This window comes from Quercus robur, chromosome 5 (genome assembly GCF_932294415.1).
Source record: "Quercus robur chromosome 5, dhQueRobu3.1, whole genome shotgun sequence".
NCBI lineage: Eukaryota > Viridiplantae > Streptophyta > Magnoliopsida > Fagales > Fagaceae > Quercus > Quercus robur.
This window is the reverse complement of record NC_065538.1, coordinates 64,130,108-64,148,382: the sequence shown is the minus strand read 5'-3', so window position 1 is coordinate 64,148,382 and position 18,275 is coordinate 64,130,108. Positions and strand designations below refer to the sequence as shown.

The 18,275-nt window shown below is 33.4% G+C and overlaps 2 protein-coding genes across 2 annotated transcripts; both read left to right on the top strand.

The window, feature by feature from the left end:
- Window positions 1–798: 798 nt before the first annotated feature.
- On the top strand, window positions 799–2,410 carry LOC126726655 (receptor-like protein kinase FERONIA). Its single transcript, XM_050431972.1, has one exon. The coding sequence runs from the start codon at window positions 1,092–1,094 to the stop codon at window positions 2,223–2,225; it is 1,134 nt and encodes a 377-aa protein (XP_050287929.1). The 5' UTR covers window positions 799–1,091; the 3' UTR covers window positions 2,226–2,410.
- Window positions 2,411–5,476: 3,066 nt separating this feature from the next.
- LOC126726654 (putative disease resistance protein At1g50180) lies at window positions 5,477–10,057 on the top strand. The gene is made up of 3 exons (XM_050431971.1): window positions 5,477–6,692; window positions 7,689–9,443; window positions 9,740–10,057. The coding sequence occupies exons 1-2, from the start codon at window positions 5,597–5,599 to the stop codon at window positions 9,398–9,400; spliced, it is 2,808 nt and encodes a 935-aa protein (XP_050287928.1). The 5' UTR covers window positions 5,477–5,596; the 3' UTR covers window positions 9,401–9,443; window positions 9,740–10,057.
- The last annotated feature ends 8,218 nt before the right edge of the window (window positions 10,058–18,275 follow it).

The window sequence follows — 18,275 nt, the reverse complement described above, 5'->3', positions numbered from 1 at the left end:
CATTGTACCCGTTTGGGTACAGCTGAAACGCAGTGTCTTCATTTCAGCTTTCTTTTCTTTCTTTTTTTCTTATCAGCACCTCTTACACTGTTCATGGAACATGAACAATGCATTAAGGCAAAATTACAGTATTTCTAGCAGAGAATAGTAACTAAGAAATTATTTTTTTATTGTTTTTAATAATAAATTTTCAGTTTTTAACAAAATAAGTAATATCCAAACGAACCCATTGTATGAAATAGGTTAATTACAACAATTCATGTTCCAACTGGGTTGGTGGTACAGCAGTAAGGAACTTGGGTTAGCACGACTTCGACTGTGGGTTCAAGTCCTTACACTAGCAAGTTGTTAGTGCTCCTTGTACTCCTATATTGCTTTCATAATAAGAGTCTACTTGGAAGCAGTTAAGAAGTTATTATGGTGGTTAATAGGCTACTATAGTAATGATCATGTATGGAAGTCAGATTTTCGCCCCTATCTATTTTTTCAATTGCGAAAATAACTACTAATCTTGTCAAATACATTCCATCCACCACTCGTTAACATTCATTAACAGCCTAGCACCAAGACTAGTCTGTTCTAGAATGCTGGATGTAACACCCTTGGAACGGACTTTTACATCTATTATGATGAGAAGCAACACATTGGAATGGATTCGTTGTATCTTGTCGTTTTCCTTTTGGACCGTAGTGTACGCTCTTTCTTTTGAAAAATTTAACTCTCCAATGCACCAAAGTCAACACAATATAATTGTTTATATTTCTTCACAGAAAATAACAACATCTACTCTATTCTTCTATCTTGAGATACATAAACATTTTTATATTATATATACCCTTGAGAAAATTTTGTTACACACAAATATTACGAGTGGTTTTGAACCAAAGGTAAACGCAGAAAATATATGCAACAAACTTAGCCCATAATTAATTACCATATCTGCTCCAAGAAACAAAATAAATAAATAAATAAACAACAGCAATAACAACAAAACTTGCTAAAATTATTTGCAGGGGGTTCCAAAACAATAATCCTTTCCACTCCGAGTGCATCATTCTCTCGTCGTTCGTGGGCATAGGACCGAAGCGTCGATGGAAGGTATATCTCAGTCTATTTCAAAGTTATTAAGGCCGTCCGGGAAGGGAAGGTCAGACGAAAAAAAACAAAATTACTCTTCAGATCTTCCTGAGGGATTATGTCGTCGATTTTCAGTCGGTGAGATCAAGAAAGCTACCAATGACTTCGCTGACGATTTAGTAATTGGTGAGGGGGGTTTTGGCAAAGTCTATAAGGGATTTATTGATGACCGAGGCATAAGCGTTGCAATAAAGCGTTTTAAAACCAGCTCAAGACAGGGTGTTGTCGAGTTAACGAACGAGGTGGTGTTGCTTTGCCAGATACGCCACCCTAACCTCATCCCTCTCATCGGATATTGTATTGATAAAGGCGCACGGTGCCTTGTCTACGAATTCATGGTCAATGGAAACCTGCGCCAACACATCTTCATCTGCGGCACTGACCACGATCCCCTCCCGTGGAAACAAAGACTAGCGATTTGCATCGGAGTCGCGCGTGGACTGCACTATCTACAGACTGGGCTAAAGCATACTATTATCCACCGTGACGTGAATATGAACAACATTCTGTTGGACGAGAAATTGGAAGCCAAGTTGGGAGATTTCGGGTTTTCCAAAATGGGTCCCCCGAGTTTGTCAAAGGCTTTAATTAGGATCGAATCTAGAATTGTGGGTACTATTGGTTACATGGCTCCTGAGTATGCCCTGTTTGGAGACCTGACTGATAAATCCGACGTCTTCTCTTTTGGTTTGGTACTGTTTGAACTACTCTGTGGCAGATCAACATTTGATCGGAATTTAGAAAAGGGACGGCGTGATCTGTTTAGCTGGGCCAGCAAATGTAAACAAGAAGGGACCATCAGTGAGATAATTGATCCGTATCTGATGGGGAAGATAGCTCCATTGTGTTTCAAGATTTACTTCGGCATTGCGAGTTCTTGCGTGCGAATGGAGGGAAAGGATCGTCCAGCAATGGGTGAAGTGGAGGTAGGACTTGAACGTGCACTGCAGTTGCAAGAGAACGCAGATGCTGCAAGGGAGGAAGGTGAATATGACTATCCCATTGATGAATTGACCTGTAGTGATTCACCAATATTTGAGAATTCTTTTTCGGATTCAGATAACACCGAATTTTCCTACAATGATTAATCACAAACAGCTAATTAAATATTAAATATAATTGGAAAAGAGCCAATTTTGATGTGTTTCAGAATCACCGGAGATGATAAATACCGGTGCTGAATCCTTGTAATTTGGTTGAGTTCAATGTCTTTAGAGCTTGTTTGCTGCTTGTAAACGAATTTATTTTACCTATCCGTATTGAGTTTCATGTAGTTTCAGACTTTTTCTTTGCTGGTTTTCTGAGATTTTAAGGTCATCATAGTTAAGTTTTTTGATGAATAGGTCATTTTGGTAGTACCGAGTGTCCTATAAATGGCATCATATATTATTTCAGTTTTTATATTATTGTTTAAATAGTTTGTTGCGATTTTGAATGTAATTATAATTCTAAAATATTGTATATTTATTCTATCTTATTATTATTAGGTTCTCCATAGAAGAGAACTTTAATTTGAATCTCCTTCCCTTATTGAAAAGTAAATTAAAAAAAAGAAAAAATGAGAATTATATCTTATTCGAGTTTGTTTCGTAATAGCAGCATTAATTTGCAGCTGGTTTTGTTAGGTTCTAAACGAACTAACAGCTTTCAATCAAATTCAATTTGTCACTTGTAGCTTTAAATTTGCAATGATCGAAATAATCAAGATATCATCCTCTTTTGCTTTGTTATTTCCATTGCCCAACAAATTGCTTTTGCTTCTCTCAAAGGAAAATTTTACCATGCATATATCAGCCTATGGAATAGAGATATCACCGTCATGGAAAATGACATGCATCTGGTTGCTGCTATTCTGCATTATACACTCTCAAGGTTTAGGCCATTAATCCTAATCAAATCAATCTTAGCTTTGGCCCAAGTAAGATTAATTCAAAAAGTTGTTCCAATATGGATAATTTGAGCACCTCCTTAAAATGCAATATGATTCAACAAAGTATTAATTACGAGCATCAAAATTTGGACCACCAAAACTTTTTTTTTTTTTTTTTTTTGGATACAATGGACCACCAAAACTTAGTACAGTGGAAACAAAAGCCAAAAAATATAATATTAATGTGCCAATAGAATTTTTCTTTTCTGACCACAGTCACGAGGAGCTTCAAATGTACCTTTACTTATAATTTTCTTTCTTTTCCTTATTATATAATTTTTGATTGGGGCCCAAAGCCCAACACATCAATCCACTCTTGCATCCTGGCTGATTGATAAACACCAAAACCCTGACTAATTTATTAATTAATTGTACGAGAGCAGGTCGGTAACAACTTCTTCACGCAATATTTTATATTTTAGATATTTGTGGTGCTGTGGTCCAAACTCAGACAACCATCTGGTCAAAAAAGTAGTGTTCATTTTTTTCCCGATGGAAATAAAAAATAATAAAAACATCGGTGTTCGCATTTGGTGTCCCTCTTTCCGGGTGAGTCTGGAAAAGTTTTTAAAAAAAATTATATATTAAAATGTGGGTTTGAATTAAGATTATAAATGAAAATTATTTTATCATTTAGATTATTTTTATTATTTATGAATATTATTGTATTTTTTGACATTATTTATAAGTCTCATTATATTATTTTAATTAATTTTTATCTTTATTTATAATAATTTTAATAATAAATTTTTAATACTTTTAATAATAAATTTTTAATTTTAATAAAATAAACAGTATCTAAACAGACCTTAGACTAAAACTGTGTTTGGCTTAATGTAAAAGTGAAGTTTATTTGTGATATGGGTACTGTTTGAGTTTATTTGAAAATAAGAAGATATGTGAATTTCACTTATCAAAAAAAAAAAAAAAAAAAAAGATATGTGAATTTCAATAATAATATTGCTGATATTCTAAGAAAAAGTAGAAAAAATGAGAGAGAAATGATGCGATGGGAGAGAGATAAAGAATAATGTGTTGTCGAAATAAAAAGAAAAAACTACTACTACTGACAAGTATTTTGGTAATTGGATTATCTAAAGGTAAATACTTTCTTCACGGCACACAAATATCTGCCCTGTCCTAGCAAAAAAAAAAAAAAAAAAAAAATCTGCCCGTTAGCAAGGGTGTTAGTTTCAATTTCTAACTTTTAATTAGTTTCTTTTTGAGAAAAGGGTAAAAATTAAAAAATCGGTTGTTATAGTGATAGAAACTTGGAGGAAAAGGTCTTTATTTTAAGAACGAACCTGTAGACTACCAAATGGTACCATAATAACATTAGGAAACTTATATATTTAATCTAAAATTAGTAGATATTTTAAGTTAAAAGAAAAAAAAGCACACATTTTTTTATTTTATATTTTCTAAAAATTAATAGTTACGACAATTAGGAGAGTAGATTCGAACATTAAGCATCTTCTTTAGAGATATCAAAAGTGTCAATTAACATAACTCAATTAACATAGTTACGACAATATTGTGTACTAATTTGCCCTTAGCTTAAAGATAAGTTTTAAAAATTATCTTATTTTATAATTAAAATTATTTGTTTTAATATTTTAATTAAAATGTATTTTAAAATATTAAGTATGAATTTTGTTTATTATTTAAAGAAAGAATATTATTAAAATTCTCAACATATTTAAAGAAAGAATAAATAATTAAATGCAAAATGAACAATGTTAATGTAGGTTACTATAACAAACTTATAAATTTATTCACTTAGAGCATCCGTAGCAGATGTTGCAAAAATTATGTCATTTTATCACATCAAAGACCTACTTTATTATTTTACCACATCATTTTACAACATCCCATTTATCAGATATTTTATCATTCAATTCTATACATTAAAATAATATTTACTACACGTTAAAATAATATATGATCACATTCTCATTATCATCCACAACAGCCACAACATCAAAGTCCAATAAAATAATAATTTTTGGTTTACCACATCTGTCCGTACCATTGCAAATTTGCAATGGTACAAACACAAATGATATAATTTTATAACATTTGCAATATCTTATGGGGAGCTGATTTTCCTGTTTGGTGTGAGATATGTGCCAAATATTTAGCATTTGGCACATATCCCACATCTACTGTGAGTGCTTTTATACATTAATTGATGTGAGTTATTTTTAAGATAAAAAATGTGTAAATTTAACACATTTTTTTTATTATAAAAGGAAATGCTCTAAAAAAAAAAAAGAAAAGAAAAAGAAAGTCATCAGAGTAAATTTAACACATTTTTCTTTTCAATAATTTTTGCAATGCTGGTGCTCTTAAGTCTTAAGTCATCAGAGTATATTCTCTTAAAAAAAAAAAAAAAAAAAAAAAAAGGGTCATCAGAGTCTACCCTCTTATCCTCCACTTGCAGCTGGTCAAAAAAGTCTGTGTTCACATTCAAATCAATTGAGCCGAACCAGAACCACATTTGGTAATTTATTTTAGTTTGATATTTTCATGCTAGAAGTGTTGCCATTGCTTTCTGGTTCAAGAAGGAAAAAGCAGGAGGAGGCGCACAGCATGGCCCAGTCCGTAGTGTCCTTTGTTGTGGAAAGGCTAGGCATCCTTCTAATTGAAGAAGCAGCGTTTTTACTAGGAGTGAACCAGCAAGTAAATCAGATTCAAATCGAACTAAAGCGGATGCAGTGCTTCTTAAAAGACGCAGACCAAAGGCAAAACGATGATGAAAGTGTTCAAAATTGGGTTTCAGAGATTCGGGAAGCTGCCTACGACGTTCAGGATGTCATTGAAACTTTCGCCCTTGAGATCGCTTCAAAGAACAGAGACAACAACCCAGTCAAGAGATATGTTCCCAGCTTCAACAACAGCAGAAAGCTTCACAAAGTGGGGTCCAAGATTGAGTCCATTAAAACAAAAATTTCCGATCTCACTAGAAGCTTACAAACCTATGGTGTGACTCCCATGAAAGAAGAAGGTTCGAGTTTAGCTTTGGACAGGCGAAGGCAACTGAGATGGTCATATTCCCATATTGTTGAAGAGTATATTGTGGGATTGGATGAAAATATAAAAGAAGTTGTTGGTCAGTTGGTGAATGAAGATAAACAGTGTCAAGTTGTGTCTATTTGTGGGATGGGTGGTCTAGGAAAGACCACTCTTGCTAAGAAAGTTTACCATCACAGTGATGTTAGGCGTCATTTTGATGGTTTCGCTTGGGCTTATATATCCCAGCAATGCAAAACAAGGGATGTTTGGGAAGGAATATTAATCAAACTTACCTCTCCAACCAAAGATGAGAGGGATCAAATTTCGAAAATGAGAGATGAAGAGGTAGCAAAGAAGCTTAATCAAGTTCAGAAAGAGAAGAGATGTTTGGTGATCCTAGATGACATTTGGAGCACAGAGGCATGGGATTTACTTAGTCCTGGCTTCCCATCAGGACAGGTAATTAGTAGCAAAATTCTACTAACAACCCGCAATCGAGAAGTAGCCTTGCATATAGATCCAAGTGGTTTTCTACATGAACCGGGGTGTTTAAACGAAGAACAGAGCTGGGAGTTGTTTCAAAAGAAGGCATTTCAGAGACAAGATCCAGGTATATTCTCGTCCTACCACTTTTATGATTTACATATGTACAATTGCATCGACACACTACAAATTGAGGAAATCTTGATTCATGTTTAGAACATCTTATAATCTCATAAAAGTTCTTTTATTATAGTAGTTTTTATTGTAATTATTATTTGATCAAGGTATTAAAAGCTGAGAAACGCAAGTGGTTTCCTTCTATTGTAGTTTTTAGTTTATTTAGGTAATATTTAATCAAGGTATTAACTTAAATCTTGTGAGTAGGGCTTCAAATCAGCTGTCGAAAGCTACAATGTAATTAGGTGCAAACAACTTCAATCTCAATCAATGAAAAGAAGATTATGCATTGAAATTGATTCAACAATGCATATCACTAATGATTTAAGATTGATAAGTAGCCTGTTAGTTTGTCTTGTTTGCTAAAAAGGACTAGAATCATTTATTTGGCTTCTGAAAGATCAGGGGAAAGGCTATCATTTTAAATTGTAAACTAGAGGACAAATTCTTTCCGACCTGGGAAAAAATGTAAGTAATTTCCAAGCAAGCGCTGAAAAGACGGCCATTGCAGATTAAAAGTCAGTTTAAAGTGTGGACTTGGTCAATTAAGTCTTTGTCTTGAAAATAAGCTGTATAATTATGTGCCCTGTAATTTGAGTTTGTCTTGTGAGTTGTGCTTTCAATTGTTGGAGGTGGTAGAAATAATGAGGGTGGTATTGTCTCTAGACTATATATATGATAGTAAACTGTAGGATTCCAAATTAAGCATTTTGAACTAATTCTATATTGTCATTTGGTTGAGCATAGGTCCCATTTATCTATTTCTTAAACTTGTTGTGCCTCTAATTTTCTCTTTCTACCCCTTCCATCCACATCACTTTTGCTTCCAATAACAATGTTGAGCTTCTAATACTTGAAAGTGTTATACTTTCTAATGTAGTTCCTTTTATCATTATTGTTGATGGTGTTAGTGTTGTCGTTATATATGTTTATCATCATGATGCAGAATTCAGAATTTCCAAAGACATGGAGAATATAGGGAGGGAAATGGTGGCAAGGTGTGCTGGTTTACCACTGGCAATTATTGTGCTTGGAGGACTTTTGGCAACAAAAGAAACATTGGATGAATGGGATATTGTGCATCGAAATATAAAGTCACACTTAGGTAGAGGTCGTGGTCAACAATCAAAAGTTTACGAGGTGTTGGCTTTGAGTTACTTTGAATTGCCTTACCAATTGAAACCATGCTTCCTCTATCTGAGCCATTTCCCAGAGGACTTCGATATACCAACAAAGAAATTGGTTCGACTATGGGTGGCAGAAGGCTTTGTGCCTCTGAAGTATGAACAAGAGGGAGATGAAAAGTTGGAAGATTATGCAGAACGCTACTTGGTTGAGTTGATAAATAGATGCATGGTTCAAGTGGGTGTAATTGGGTCAAATGGAAGGATTAAATCTTGCCGTCTCCATGATCTTATGCGAGACCTATGCTTGTCAAACGCAAAGCAGGAAAATTTCCTCCACGTACTAAGTCCTTGGAGTAGAAATGAGACAGTTGATTCATCAACTGGTAGTATTCGAAGGCTTGCCATCTATTCTGATGTTCCCACAAATAATTATTTCAAAGAGAATCCCCAGATCAGGTCCCTTATATACTTCAATGATATTAGCGAGCAAGTCAAATCAGTTTTTAAGTACTCAAAATTGCTTAGAGTTTTGGATCTAGAAGGAATCCAGTCATTGGATGGACAGTTACCAGAGCAAATAGGAAGCTTGATTCATTTGAGGTTCTTAAGCTTGAAGAAAACTCATATACGAGAATTGCCTTCCTCCATAGTCAATTTGGTGTGTTTAGAGACCCTAAATTTGGAAACCATTGAAGAACTGAGTTGGGAATCAACTGTACTTATACCGACAGTGATATGGAAGATGAAAAAGTTGAGACATCTATATCTTCCAAAGTGGTGTAACTATTTAACTGATGATAAGCTGCAACTAGCAAAACTGAGCAACTTGCAGACGCTAGTGAACTTTCCCACAAACAAATGTGATGTAAGAGAACTTCTCAGTTTGACCAATCTTAAAAAATTGGTGCTAAATGACCCGAGAGATTTCCAAGAGTTTGGGGAAATCTTCAATTCTCCTAATAAAAAATTAAGCAGCCTTCGGTCCTTGTCCATGAAGACTGAAATGCTTTCATTCCCTGATAAGGTAGTAGACATAGAGCAAGTAGTACAAGGCTGTCCTCGTCTTCACAAGCTGCACATAGAAGGGCGGATTAACAAACTACCAAATCACCAGGAATTTCCTCCATACCTTGCCAAGTTAACTTTGTGGGGATCTAGACTTGTGGAAGATCCAATGCCAATACTCGAGAAGCTACCTTACTTGAGGGTCTTAAGAGGATGGGAAGCCTTCATTGGAAAGCAAATGGTTTGTTCTGAAAAAGGGTTTCCTCAACTCAAATCTTTACTCCTACGGGGCTTGCCTAATTTACAAGAGTGGATAGTGGATGCAGGTGCCATGCCAAGTCTTTTCCGTTTAGAGATTACAGATTGCAACAAGTTGGAGATGGTTCCAGATGGATTGAAGTTTGTCAGCGCACTTCAGGAACTGGAGATTCGATGGATGCCAAGAGCATTCAAACATAGGCTTGAAGAAGGAGGAGAGGATTTCTACAAAGTCCAGCACGTGCCTTCCATTACTTTTCTGAATTGAGCTTTGAATACAAGGGTGATCATTTGGTAAAACGCACTCAAAGGTTTGTGTAAACTTATTTTCTAAATTCTTTAGCTTCTCTACTGCAACCTTTATTTTTGTTAAAAAGAAGATGAGAGAAAGAAATGTCACAATGCTAATCCTAATCCAATAGAAAGATATTAAGTTGTGTAAAAATGCCAAAAGTTGTAGCAGGTGACTATAATTGGGACTATAGGAGGAACTGAAGTCGATTAACTGCTATGGCACTTGTTACTCCTTTATTAGCACAAATAGCAAATGATAGCACCCATAGTGGTTACAAAGAATCGCCTATGAAATGGTTTGTTTCATGTGTAGGTACATTAATGGGAGCAACTATTGGATAGCAAGGTGAAAGAATGATTTTGTGCCTGCAATAATATTTGAAGTTTGCAGCTGCGAGGAGTCACCATAAAGAGAATCTTGACTCGATACTTGATTTAATTTATAGTCATCTATTGGTTGATTTGAAGTCACAACTTCAGTTTAAATCTCACATGTGTTCGTTTATGTGTGTTAGCGTGTGTGTAAGAGTTATTTCCCTACCATACTTGAGTTCGATTCTTTTTCTGTGTTAAAGCTTGACAGTAGTCTGTTTGGATTTCTATATGATGTCATCTCCGTGTTATTTATGCATCCAGTGGATCAAGGTTAACCATCAAATGACTGGTGACAGTAGTCCAACACATGCTTTCCATTATTTTTCTGAATTAAGCTTTGAAAATAAGGGTGATCATTCGGTAAAACGGACTTACTGTTTATCTAAACTTTTCTTCTAAATTCTAAAGCTTCTCTACTGCAATCTTTGTTTTTGTTACAAAGAAGATAAAAGGGAAAGAAATATCATAGATCCTAATTCTAATGACTATATTTGTCAAAAATACATGTCTAATAAAAGAGTAGTGATACGTCAAATACAACAATTGTGTAACAATGCCAAAATTATAGGAGGTGGATGTAATTGGGGACTCTGTCAAAATTATAGCACTTGGGTGTAATTGGGACTATGTCAGTCAACTAGCATGGTACTCGTTAAAAAGACGAAAAAAAATATTATGCAGGCCAATTAGAAAATCTCTCTCTCTCTCTCTCTCTCTCTCTCTCTCTATATATATATATATATATGTATATATTCAAATACAACAATTACTAACCCTCAGTTCAAAAGTAGGATAATGCTCTAATATTATTTGTAAACACCTAGTTCGATCCTTTGAGCCCAAAACGCTAACCCAACTGGTGTTTAGGAGTCCTAAACTTCTCAAACTTTCCATCTCTAGTCGTTGTGTGACTCTCCCAAACAGCCGAGAAAGTTACAATTGGTATGCAACTATGCATAATTATTTATATAGCCCCAACGTGATTGTAAATTTTTAAATTTTCCTAAAATTCAAAAGAATCAAATGCCCAAGAAATTAGAAGTGTGGGGGAAAAAAACACATGCACAACAAGAAGTTGTTCCCTCCTTTCTTCTTTTTTTTTTTTATTTAATTCGATAGTTGGAGAGGGAGGGACATTTGAATTCTTGATGTTTTTGTTGCAAATACCAAAAGATGTGAATTAGTTGAGCTACAATGCTCTCGATTTATTATTAATATATTTCTTTTCACTTTGGGCTCAAATTCAAAGAATTCAGTTTGGGCTCTAAATGGTTCTCAAAAAGATATGCGTAGGCTGATGGTCCAACGTGCATGCAGTTTTACTTCAATCTTGTTGTCTTACGATGATTTTATTCCAATTCAGATCACAATTTTGTTAATCATTATACGGTTATGCCATTGATCATCAGATTCATCACAATCTCACCGTGAGCCTGTGATCTTTATCTTTATGTACACAAAGAAATTAAAAATGGAAAAGAGTACTAATACATGGAATGCTATCTGTATTTATATTGGTAAGTTATAAATAAAAATCCTCTATCTCATTTTGATTTAAAAAAAAAAAAAAAATAGACGCATAACATACTACAGTTAATGAATTATAAAGTGAAAAATTAAGAGTGGGACAAAAGTTTTTTTTTTTTTTTTTCGCAAATAGCTTTTTTTTTTTGTGTGGGAATTTTCACAAATAGCTTTGTTTCAAAACTACACCATCATCACTTTATACTAGACTTGATAAATTTTTCTTAAAAAGAAAAAATAAAGACTAATGAATCAAGTCAAATAGATTTGTGTTTGAACTTTTTTGAACCAATTAGGTACAAATCAAACCATGTAGGAGCCACAAATGTATCGGACTAAAACAGGAAAACATAATGCTATTTTATCATCCTTGCATGGTCTTTTTTGGGCCAAATAAACTCAGTATATATGACCCATATGTTTTCAGGTTTTTATACCATTTTGATTTGTTTGTTTTCAGGTCTAGTATGGGTCTTTTGACCCATACAAATTTAGATTGGTTAATGCTGGGAGAATGAAAAAGAGGGAGGGCGAAAAATTTTGATCGAAAGAATAGAAAATTAAGATAATAAATAGTATTTGTATTTTTTATCATGTATGTTTGGTGAAGAAAGATAAAAAAGTAAAAAATAATGAGTAAATTACTATTATACTTTTATTATTAAAAGTGAAATAATAGAAAGCGGCAAGATAAAAAATTTTAAAAAAATTCTCATTTTTTTTATCACACTTTTTTTTTTTTTTTACTTTTCACCGCAACCAAAATTTTGTTTAAAAAAAAAAATCTCGTTTTCCTATTCTTGTTTTTTTAGAATTCCTCCCTCTTTTCATAAGATTGATTTTATCAGGTCCACAAAAAATAAGAATCCAACAAATGCCTCTTTTTGGTAAAAAAAGAAATTTCAAAAGAGTGATGAAGAAGGGGGAAATTTCTTTAGGTACTTTCAGAGGAGAAGTTATTGCATACTCCCAAAGCAATGCTTTCTCCACTTACATCAAAGGCAGGTTAAGGTAATCACAGGACCACCCTAGCAGCCTGGAAAAAAAATTTATATATAATAATTGAAAATTTTTATATTTGCCCACCCTTTAAAAAAGAGTTGTGACAACTCTAAAAAATTTTTAAGCCCAAAAAAATTAAATATTGGTCCATAATTTGGTCTCATAAAGTTGTGGCCTTTCAAACAAATTTATAAAACTAAAATATGAAAATTAAAGAAGACCCACGGTCTCTATCCTATTGTCCCAACCCAATCAAATTTTGATTAAAAAAAAAATCGTAACCTAAAGGGGAAATATCTTCAACCTCTTGGCAGTTCGCTCTAGCCCCTTTCATTACTAGACGGCAGAGCCACTGTCTCTGTCCCAACCACCACTAATCCCAGACCCACTGACCTAGCCTTCATCGCTTCAACCTCAAGAATGGCCTAAATCAAGCCATCCAGTCGCATTCCCGATCACCTAAAAGAATGCAGCCCATCAAAGCTGTCGCCTCCTCCTCCTCTTCCTTCTCCTTCTTTTTCTTCTCCTCCTCCTCCTCCTTCTTCGTTCTACATTTCCTCTGCAAGTTCTTTTTAATCTATATATATATATAAAACCGAAGCTTTTGAAGCTCCCACAATTTTCCACATCAGCATAATATTAAAAAATAAAAATAAAAATATAATAAAACCTTTCTAAAACCCCGATGCTCTGCCTTCTCTTTCACGATGCGCTACCCTTTCTTTCACCAAAACATCTTCTTCCTCAGAACAGAGACAGAAAAAAGGAGATTGAGAAAGAATCATTGGAGTGTCAGACTATCATCCACCGGCAAGCCAGTCGCTCATCAACATCAAGCCGCGGAAGCTATGAGCAAAAACCCTCTCCTTCCCCAAAATCAAAACCCGAAAACCCAAAACTCAGATGCCGCCGATGTCATCGAGGAAGCTATGAGCAATCTAACGCAGCCTCTGAAGCAGGTTTTGGAATTTTCTTTTTGTGGGTAACGGGTATTGTTGAATATTGCTAAATGACTGAAATATTTGTTTTGGGTTTGTCTTTATTTTCTATTTCTATTTTCGTTTGTGGAATGCAAATTATGTCTTTGATAAAATGCTTCAATGAACTGTCTATGAGTTTTTGTCATATTTGCTGTGTTTGCACTGTGTTTGAGATATTTTCCAACCATTGTATAAAGTTGTTTTGATGCTTGAAAGTAGTGGTGGGATTAATTAAATTATATTATATTAAGATATTTGTCTTCTTGAATTTTTGTTTGACTGAGCATTGGTCTATATATTTGCTGGTCTGTGCGTATTGTGCCTGCGCTGCATTGTTTGGTTTTGAAATATAGTTGGCTTATAATATATTATATGAGGTTAAAGCCTTTTTGTCTCTTACAGTTTATTGCTTGGCTGGGAATTATTTAATCTGTAGTGTGTTCGTATTGTGCTGCTCTTTTTCTGCAATTCGGTGATGAAGTCAAAGCAAATGTTTTATTTGCATCTCTTGGTAAGTGGTGATTGGCCATTGTAGTACATACACGACAGCATCGAGGAAGCTATGAGCAATCTAACGCAGTCTCTGAAGCAGGTTTTGGAATTTTCTTTTTGTGGGTATTGTTGAATATTGCTAAATGACTGAAATATTTGTTTTGGGTTTGTCTTTGTTTTCTATTTCTATTTTCGTTTGTGGAATGCAAATTATGTCTTTGATGAAATGCTTCAATGAACTATCTATGAGTTTTTGTCATATTTGTTGTGTTTGAGATATTTTCCAACCATTGTATAAAGTTGTTTTGATGCTTGAAAGTAGTGGTGGGATTAATTAAATTATATTATATTAAGATATTTGTCTTCTTGAATCTTTGTTTGACTGAGCATTGGTCTATATATTTGCTGGTCTGTGCGTATTGTGCCTGCGCTGCATTGTTTGGTTTTGAAATATAGTTGGCTTATAATATATTATATGAGGTTAAAGCCTTTTTGTCTCTTACAGTTTATTGCTTGGCTGGGAATTATTTAATCTGTAGTGTGTTCGTATTGTGCTGCTCTTTTTCTGCAATTCGGTGATGAAGTCAAAGCAAATGTTTTATTTGCATCTCTTGGTAAGTGGTGATTGGTCGTTGTAGTACATACACGACAGTATATGGTAAGGCAATGAATAACTACCTTAAGATGGTATGTTTCATACATTTTATGGATAGTTGAAGATATTTAAGATTTAATTCTTCATTTTATTTTAAACTTAAGTTTGATTTCTATTTTTCATTAAGTAATTTAATGTTTCATCTTTATACAAAATAGGTTTCCCGTGCATCGCACGGGTTTAGCGACTAGTTTTTCTAATCCTTGAGTTGTCTGCTCACTTCAACTTTATTGCCTAGTCTTGTGTAATATTATTTTTAGTTTTGTCAACCTTCACGTGACAAGTGCGTGACTAGTACAAGTAGTATTTGAAAAAGAAGCTGAAATTCAGCTTTTTATACTGACTTTAAACCCCTGTTTGGGTGCTTTTTTTTTTTTCACTCAATTTCCGTCACTCGTCACTCTAAAATATCATGTTTGTTTGATACCATCACTCATTTTTCATCACTCAATATTTTTCACACTATTTGTGGGCCCATACCTGTCACCCGATGCAGCTTTTTTTTTTTTCTTTTTTCTTCAATACCCAAACTCACCGAACCTAGTGAAAAAAAAAAAAAAAAAAAAAAAAAAAAAAAAAACCCAAAACAGATCGAACCAGTGAAAGAAGAAGAAGAAAAAAAAAAAAAAAAAACCGAATAGCCAACCCAGAAGAAGAAAGGAAAAAAAAAAAGTCAAAGGTGCGATTGAGTACTGTTTGTGGGTCCTCTATGTGTGTTTAATTACAATATTGTCATTGAGTTATGAGTTATGAAAACTGAAAACAGCCAAAATATGTTTTCAGTTTCCATAACTCATAACTCAAAAATCAGATAATTGAGTAATGGAAACAGAGTTATGGACTTCCTAAACAACCTTTTTGCTATGGGTCCCACCATTTTTGAGTTATGAGTTATGAAAATTGAAAATTGAGTTACGGAAACAGACCATCCAAACAACCCCTAAGCCTCCTGCCTCCACGTTATCATCTTTTCTTTTCTTTTCTTTTTTAATTCAGCTTATGTCTTCTTCTTCTTCTTTTTTTCTTTTTTTTTTCTTTCTTTCATTATTAAATACATTTTAATCTTATTATATTTTTAAAAAAATTGATTGTTAATTTGTTTTTTGGGCTTAAAGATTGACATACTAATAGAAATATGACTTATAATTTTAAGACCCTTAATAATTTATATGAGTTTTAATCAATATTATTCATACATATTTATAATAATGGTATCTTCGTAATAGTACACCGAAATAGACTGGTATTAAAATATTTTGTTCTAATGGACAAGCCGAAATGGGAGCTTTGGGTATGCTTTGGGCAATTGGGGTAATGGACTAGCTGACTAGTGGTAGTAAAGTAAGTAAACAAATAATTAAAAAAGAAACAAAAAATTAAACTATGCAATTGTAAGGCAGTGGGATGACGCATTGTATTTACTAGTTTAGACTTTACATTGTGGTAATGGAGTGTGTGCTAGACTGTTAGTGGTCAATAAAGAAAAATAATGAAACAACTAAACAACAAAAATTTATGTTGGGTAAAATTGTTAATAGAGTCATGATATGGACATAAAAATTATTAATATTTTTATTATATCAAGAAATAATATTTCAATTGAACTTATAGTTTATTGTTTATTTTTTACTAGTATTATGGACAAATATTTGATACGTAAATCATGTACCCAAGATTCATCTCCTATCCAAAATAATATAAACAATTTTTTTTTTTTGTTATCAATATATAAAGTTCTCTTTTTATTAAATTGTTTAATTTAAGTTTCTAAATGACCATCCTGGAAAAATTTTCTAGAGTCGCTACTACCTCACATGAGGAGTGGGTCCTACACTGTACACATGAATCCCACCCCTCATGCGAGAGGGGGGAGCATTGCTCTAGAAGGATTGAATAAATTTTCCTCTCAAAGGGTCAGATTGAAATCATGTGCAATACCTAAGATAAATATTGCACCTGATGCAATTGCTATGGATGGCTAAGATTTAAAGTTATAAAAAGCAAATCTAAACACTACTATTAAATTTTTAAAAAAAAAAATGAGAAAAATTTAAAAAGTAAAATTAAAAAAAGTAAGAATTGTAAAAAATTGTTGTAAGAAGGAGAGAGGTTAATTGCACCAGATCTCAATTCCTTCCAGATTACAAAGAAATGATTCTTTCTTCTTTTACATTCATGGTAAAATTTACTATAAATTTAATAAGTGAATTCCATACGAATTAAAAAAAAAAAGTATCATTTTTAATTCTCGGAATGTCGCATGGAGTTGCAAGGAGAATGGTATTAATGTGTGTGTTATAAATCCTCAAAAAATAAATAAATAAGAAAAAGAAAAAAAGAAAAAAGTGTGTTATAAACAAGTGATGGCCATTTTCCACTAAAGTTCAGTAGCGCGTGGTTTTAATAAATCACACTATAGCACTGGAAAGTAGTAGCTCAACCTCTTTATTCTCTTTCTCTGGGACGGCTACACAGGAGGGACACACAATTTCTATTATGTTTAGGGTTTTGAATACGACTTATTTTGTTGAAATTAAAAATTGAAAATTAAAAACTGAAAATACTGTAATAAAATAATTTTTAAATGTGTGAATAGTATCGTGGAATCTATTTTTAATATTTTTAAATACATGAATAGTACTACTACAGTGTGTAAACTATTACAGTGTATGAACAGTGATAATTGTCTCTTACATAGTAAATCCATGTGATTTTACTGTTCATGCATTAAAAAAAAAAAAAGGGAAGGAAACGTGAAATAGAAAACGTAAACGCACAATAATCTCTATCCAAACCGGCATTTAGTCAGTCAGTTAGTCCCTAACTAGTTGTGGGTTTGGATACACATATTATGCGTACACGTTTGTGTTTTACTCTTTTTTTGGCATGCGTTTCAGGAGCTTCATGCACGATTATGGTTACTGTTCATGAACAGTAACCGGCATTTAGTCAGTCAGTCAGTCCCTAACTAGTTGTGGGTTTGGATACACATATTATGCGTACACGTTTGTGTTTTACTCTTTTTTTGGCATGCGTTTCAGGAGCTTCATGCACGATTATGGTTACTGTTCATGAACAGTAGCAGCAACTTTTGACTATTCTCCTATGATCAGTGCACTATTCACAGACCCACAAATCTCACTTTTCAGTAATTTTTTTATTAAAAATTGGTCATACGATACTATTCACACATTTAAAAATTATTTTGTTATAACGTTTTCTGTTTTCAATTTCAGTAAAATAAGTAATATCCAAACGGACTTTAAAAAGATCCCCAAATCTCTCTCTAAAACTCCCTTATTTATTTGTACCTAGCTTCCACATTCACCTATTCTTAAATAACTCCACAAACATGCCTTTGTAGCCATCATTGTCTGGTTCAAAATTGTAACCACAGTTACTTTTACTTTCTCATCTTTCTATTCCAACCCAGTCCAAAATTAAAATCTCATTTTTATTTTATTTTTTGTCAGAAGAATGATTACTACCTTTAAAACTATGAACCCATACCCAGTTTCAAAATTGGGTACGTCAATACATTCCAAATTCACAATTCACACCAATTAAGATTTAAGCTTCCTTTTTCTCCCATTTTACTTTGTATCTCCTCCAGGTTGAGATTCCAAATGAGATTCATAACATTGTGATGTGTCACGTCGAGGTAGACACTGTGCCTAATACAATCATGTATATAACATAGGCAAATGTGAACAAAGTTGACCAACCCAATCCAATCCATAGGTTTTTCTTGGGTGATAATTGAATTGTTCTTATAAAAAAAAATGATTAATGGGCTCTTGTGTAAAGAACTTAATTAAGAT